At 47.6% G+C, this 6,746-nt stretch overlaps 1 protein-coding gene across 1 annotated transcript; it reads right to left on the bottom strand.

Moving 5' to 3' along the window:
- Positions 1 to 925: 925 nt before the first annotated feature.
- LOC121858017 (forkhead box protein D1-like) lies at positions 926 to 4,857 on the bottom strand. Its single transcript, XM_042354258.1, has one exon. The coding sequence runs from the start codon at positions 4,236 to 4,238 to the stop codon at positions 2,334 to 2,336; it is 1,905 nt and encodes a 634-aa protein (XP_042210192.1). The 5' UTR covers positions 4,239 to 4,857; the 3' UTR covers positions 926 to 2,333.
- Positions 4,858 to 6,746: the final 1,889 nt, after the last annotated feature.

Raw genomic sequence — 6,746 nt, 5'->3', positions numbered from 1 at the left:
AAGAAATCAATACAAGAAATAGTTTTTTGTGCGGATGAGCTGCTTGTTGTGGTGGGGAGTCGTCCGCGGCGAAGTGATACACACATGTACAGTTCTACAGTACTAATGTTCTACAGCGGTGACGTGTGTATCAAAGAGGAAGTGAACACTGTAGTAGTCGGAGTGTTCTTTGTACAAGTTAATACTGCCCTCCTGCTATATGTACACTGTGTACACTACAGCTCATGTACCCAGTACTGTGCGTACATCTCAGCTTATGTATACGGTACTATGTGTACACCACAGCTCATATACAGTAGGTAAAGCAACTATCTGTGTATACTTTGTGGGGAACAATATGAGACCATGGATGATAAATTATGGTATATGAGGGCTGTCACTAGTCACACGTAACATTTATGAGACCATGGACGATAAATTGTGGTATATGAGGGCTGTCACTAGTCACACGTAACATTTATGAGACCATGGACGATAAATTATGGTATATGAGGGCTGTCACTAGTCACACGTAACATTTATGAGACCATGGACGATAAATTATGGTATATGAGGGCTGTCACTAGTCACACGTAACATTTATGAGACCATGGACGATAAATTATGGTATATGAGGGCTGTCACTAGTCACACGTAACATTTATGAGACCATGGACGATAAATTATGGTATATGAGGGCTGTCACTAGTCACACGTAACATTTATGAGACCATGGATGATAAATTATGGTATATGAGGGCTGTCACTAGTCACACGTAACATTTATGAGACCATGGATGATAAATTATGGCATATGAGGGTTGTCACTAGTCACACGTAACATTTATGAGACCATGGACGATAAATTATGGTATATGAGGGCTGTCACTAGTCACACGTAACATTTATGAGACCATGGATGATAAATTATGGTATATGAGGGCTGTCACTAGTCACACGTAACATTTCAGGGAGCATATCGACCCCCACCTGCACAGATAGTTGTTTTAGCTACTGTACGCTGTAGAACTATGGATACACTCTGTACATCGGCTACAACAGCTGGTAAAATGAGGACCACAAGTGAACCTCAGATAATGGTGCCGGGTTAAGGGGGATAATGGTTTCGGGTTAAGGGGGATAATGGTGCCAGGTTAAGGGGGATAATGGTGCCGGGTTAAGGGGAAGATAGAATAGTTGTTTATGGTAATTTATTTAACTTAAGCTGCGGTAATGGTAATTTATTTAACTTAAGCTGCGGTAATGGAAACTATTTAACTTAAGCTGCGGTAATGGTAACTATTTAACTTAAGCTGCGGTAATGGTAACTATTTAACTTAAGCTGCGGTAATGGTAACTATTTAACTTAAGCTGCGGTAATGGTAACTATTTAACTTAAGCTGCGGTAATGGTAATTTATTTAACTTAAGCTGCGGTAATGGTAACTATTTAACTTAAGCTGCGGTAATGGTAATTTATTTAACTTAAGCTGCAGTAATGATAATTTATTTAACTTAAGCTGCGGTAGTGGTAAATTTCTCAACCTTACCAGCTGTAATGGTAATTTATTTAACTTAAGCTGCGGTAATGGTAATTTATTTTAACTTAAGCTGCGGTAATGGTAATTCATTTAACTTAAGCTGCGGTAATGGTAATTTATTTAACTTAAGCTGCGGTAAAGGTAAATTTCTTATCCTTAGCTTTCGTACTGAAAATTTTGTATAAGTTTAGCTGAGGTACAATTCCTTTAAAATTATCTGTAGTAATATTTTTAGCTGTGGTGAATAGCATAAATCTACTTTTAGCTGCGATAATACCAATATTTAGCTGTGGTACTGGAGGCTAATTAAATTTTAGCTGCTAAATTGACAACTAATAAAGCTATAACAACCCGACTGGTTATTAAGCTAAATTTGTGATGATAACTGTGGTTTTAGCTGTGGTAATGGTATTTCCTGTAACATCATCTGTGGGTATATTTTTCATTGGTTTAAATCAAACTTTAGCTGCGGTAGTGGGTCTTTAGCTGCGGTAGTTATAATTAATGGTTACGCCGCAGTTAGGAAATAATGCTGTAACAATTAACAATATATAATGCGTGACATAGGTTAGGTTAGGTTAGGTTAGGTTTGGTGGGTCTTGGATTCAGCGGTTTAAAGGGTTAAAATATTTGGAGTTAAGGGAAGGCTGTAAGACTTAGTTTGTGAAGGTAAGGGCAGCGTGGAGGAATGTGGAGGAGCGTTTAGAGACGTGGAGGAGCATGGAGGGCCGTAACGGAGCGTGGAGGGCCATGGAGGGAGGTTCACTGGGCCATGGAGTGGAGGAGGGCAGCGTGGAGGGCCGTGGAGGGAGGTTTACTGGGCCATGGAGTGGAGGAGGGCAGCGTGGAGAAAGGGGCGGTGATCGTGGTCGGGGAGGGCCATAGTAGTGTAGGAGTGAAGGGCTGGAGGGGAGGGCCCGGCCATGGAGGACTGGAGGTGTGGAGGCATCTGATAGGGGGAGGCAGGAGAGCGGCCGAAGGAGTGGAGGGGTGAGTGCGGGAGGCCGTGGGGTGAGGCCAGGGGTGGACTCACAGAGCGGGGGGGCGACTCAGCACCGCCCTCCCGAGTAGTGTGGTCATCACGGCCAATAAGGGAGTCGATGGTGAAGGGCTTGTGGGTGCGGGGCGCTGAGGGCTGCGTCAGCGTGGAGGGCGACGGAGGCGACGACGGCGGCTGTAGTGACGGCCCACAGGGGGACTTGAGTGGGGGCTGCACCCCGGGGTGTGTAAGCCCCGCGGGCAGCGCCAGGGGCTTGACGGGTGTAGGGTGTAGGAGTGGAGTGTTTCCGGCCTGTAGCGGCAGGATGGGCCGAACATGACGAGCCAGGTCCAGGTGCGGCAGACCCAGGTGCAGGCCGCCTAGGTGTGGCAGATAGGGCGGCGGTGGCAGGAGAGGCGGCCGCTGTAGTATAGGGTGATGGGGCCCCAGTAGGGCCGCCGCCTGCTGTAGCTGCTGCTGCTGGAAGGGGTCTAACATACCAGAGGTGAAGAGTGAGAACACGTGGGGGTCGGTGAACAGGTCCGGTGCCGGCTGTCTCTTGTACCGCTTGCGGCGCCTGAGGAAGGAGCCGTTGTCAAACATGTCAATGGCGCCCGGGTCAAGGGTCCAGTAGTTACCTTTGCCGGGATTGCCAGGCTCTCTGGGAACCTTGACGAAACAGTCGTTAAGAGAGAGGTTGTGGCGGATAGAGTTCTGCCAGGCAGGAAACTTGGCCTTATAGTAAGGGAACCTGTTCATGATAAACTCACAGATCTCACTCAGTGTTACTCTCTTCTTGGGCGCCTGGAGGATGGACATAGTGATCAGGGCGATGTAGGAGTAGGGCGGCTTTACCAGGCCTCCGCCCTTCTCTCCATCCTCCTCTCCGCCTTCCTTCCCCAACTCGCGGGCGTCTCCTGGGGATGTGGGCGGGGGCGGGCTGGAGCCTTCGGGCATGTGGGTGGTGTCGTCGGAAGGTCCCATGTCTTTCTCCTCCATGGGTGGCTCCTGCTGGGCCTCCCCGCCGCCCCGCCCCGCACCACCCGCCGCTTCCAGCACCCCGCCCTGTTGTTCCTCCTGTAGCTGGTGGTCGTGGTGGAGGCTGTGGTCGTGGTGGAGGCTGTGGTCGTGGTGGAGGCTGTGGTCGTCGTCCACCAGCATGTCGTGGTCAGGGTGTTCGCCGCCCTCAACACGGGTGTCGTCGTCAGTGGGTGGCGGGGGCGGAGAGGGGGCGTGGTGGGCGGCCAGGAAGGGGGAGAACTGCGCCGCCCCTCGCTGCTGTTGCTGCTGCACGTGTCTGTCAAACAGCGCTCGTGCCGCCTGGGCGCGCTCCTGCACATGGCGCTCCAGCGCTGACCTCTCCATCAGGGACCTTTCTAGCACAGACCGGTCCAGCCCTTCCTGGACCCTCTCACCGCTACAGCGGTCCACCATTGGGCGGTCCAGACCTAACCGTTCCAGGAAGGAGCGGTCCAGGTAGTGACGGTCATAAGGGCGGTCGCCCACGTGTCGGTCCGTCGACGACCGCTCTGTACAGCGGTCGGGAATCTGTCGCTCCATTAGCGGCTTCTCGAAAAATATTCTGTCGGCCAAGAACTTGCCGGCGGCGTCCGTCTGGTCCAGCTGGGCCGGTCGGTCCAGGTGGAGCCGAGGGTCATATAGGCCAGGTTGGGGGTCACGGAACAACGAGGGGTGACCCAACCCGTCGCCCCCAAGACCCAGGTCAGAGTCACTAGCCATTATGGTCCGAAAGTGATCCCGGGAGAACTCAGTTAGCACACAACATGGGGTCGTCAAAGAGCGCCTCGAACCACAGTACTGAATGAGGCACACCGAGTGTGAGCCAGCCAGCCAGGGGGAGGAACACTAACACAGAGCGTGGCTGAGGGTCCGTCCCATCTGGGGGTTGAGCGCTCACTGCCCAGCCTCCTATTATCTTAATGGTTTTATCGCACTTTGTCCACCAACTGCTGCCTCGGCCCGGTACACACACATTTTCATTCTTGTCGCCAAAGTTTAAGTTGAGCGCCACTTTAGCTGTACAATCTGCGCTACCCATGCCTTCACTATGATAACTACCCAATCAATACGTCCGCCCGCTCCTCCCGCGCGTCATCTGGGCGTGGCTTCATCCCCTTACCCAATCACAAGCCTTCTAGGGAGGAGTCACATCCAGTAGGCGGGGCCAAATTCCGATGCACAGAATGTAAACAACCGATTATTGCCAGTTACACCCAATCCCAGGACTATAATCACCTTATTAACGCTATCTTAACGACCCATAACTACTCTAGAATTATATATAAACAATAATTTACCTTAGAATTTATTATAATTATTAAATATATTATATATTTTATGGGATAACGCTAAAAAAATGGTCTAAGATATGGGTCAGGTAGTGGTGGTGAGGGGGGCGTGGCTTACCAGCAGCTGAGGAGCCAACACTGGTTACTGTCTTGGGAGCCACACGCACACGCACACGCACACGCAAGCCTCCGTCCACACTCAATTCTCTTATAAACTCTGCTTATAAACACACACAAGCCTCATGTCACACGTAATTCCTACGCCTTATCCTTTCTCATACTCCAACGCGCACTCAAATCTCCTCCATACACGCACAACACGCAACTGTTAACTGGACACGCAAAGTTTCACACACACACACACATGCCTACCTCATAACGCAACTCTCACGCAAACACGAATTACCAACGCAATATCCATTAACTTCAGGTGTACACGCAATACTTGCTTTATGCTCGCAATTCCTATCTGTGCATGCACGCCACGCAAGCAACCTTCCAGCGTGCACGCAAATTTAATTACATACAAAACTTTTTTCCTATCCACACAAACATACTTCATGCACGCAAATCGAACCACATGCAACAGATACGCACACGCAGTTTTTACGGGAATGACCTCTGGTGCACGCATACTGCTTCAGAACTTGTTTAAAATTATATATATATATATATATATATATCGCACGCAAATATCACTACATGCACGCAAATATCACTACATGTATGCAAATATCACTACATGCACGCAAATATCACCACATGCACGCAAATATCACTACATGCACGCAAATATCATTACACTGCACGCAAATATCACTACATACACGCAAATATCACTACTTGCACGCAAATATCCCTACATGCACGTAAATATTACTACATGCACGCAAATATCACTACATACACGCAAATATCACTACTGGCACGCAAATATCACTACATACACGCAAATATCACTACACGCAATATCACTATATACACGCAGGTATCACTACATGCACGCAAATATCCCTACATGCACGCAAATATCACTACTGGCACGCAAATATCACTACATACACGTAAATATTACTACATGCACGCAAATGTTACTATTGGCACGCAAATATCCCTACATGCACGTAAATATTACTACATGCACGCAAATATCACTACATACACGCAAATATCACTACTTGCACGCAAATATCCCTACATGCACGCAAATATCACTACTGGCGGCACGCATAATATCACTACATACACGCAAATATCACTACATACACGCAAATATCACTATATACACGCAGGTATCACTACATGCATGCAAATATCCCACATGCACGCAAATATCACTACTGGCACGCAAATATCACTACATACTCGCAAATATCACTACATACACGCAAATATCACTACATACACGCAAATATCACTATATACACGCAAATATTAATACATGCACGCAAATGTCACTATTGGCACGCAAATATCACTACATGCACGCAAATATCACTACATACACGCAAATATCACTACATACACGTAAATATTACTACATACACGCAAATGTCACTATTGGCACGCAAATATCACTACATGCACGCAAATATCACTACATGCACGCAAATATCACTACATGCACGTAAATATTACTACATGCACGTAAATATTACTACATGCACGCAAATATCACTACTGGCACGCAAATATCACTACTGGCACGCAAATATCACTACATGCACGTAAATATCACTATGCACGCAAATATCACTACATACACGCAAATATCACTACATGCACGTAAATATTACTACATGCACGCAAATATCACTACATGCACGCAGGTATCACTACATACACGCAAATATCACTACATGCACGCAAATATCACTACATGCACGCAGGTATCACTACATGCACGCAAAAATCACTTCATGCACCCAAATATCACTAC

The sequence above is a fragment of the Homarus americanus genome, unplaced genomic scaffold (genome assembly GCF_018991925.1).
Source record: "Homarus americanus isolate GMGI-L3 unplaced genomic scaffold, GMGI_Hamer_2.0 scaffold53561, whole genome shotgun sequence".
Lineage (NCBI taxonomy): Eukaryota > Metazoa > Arthropoda > Malacostraca > Decapoda > Nephropidae > Homarus > Homarus americanus.
The sequence above is the reverse complement of the archived record's forward strand: the minus strand, read 5'-3'. Positions and strand labels throughout refer to the sequence as shown.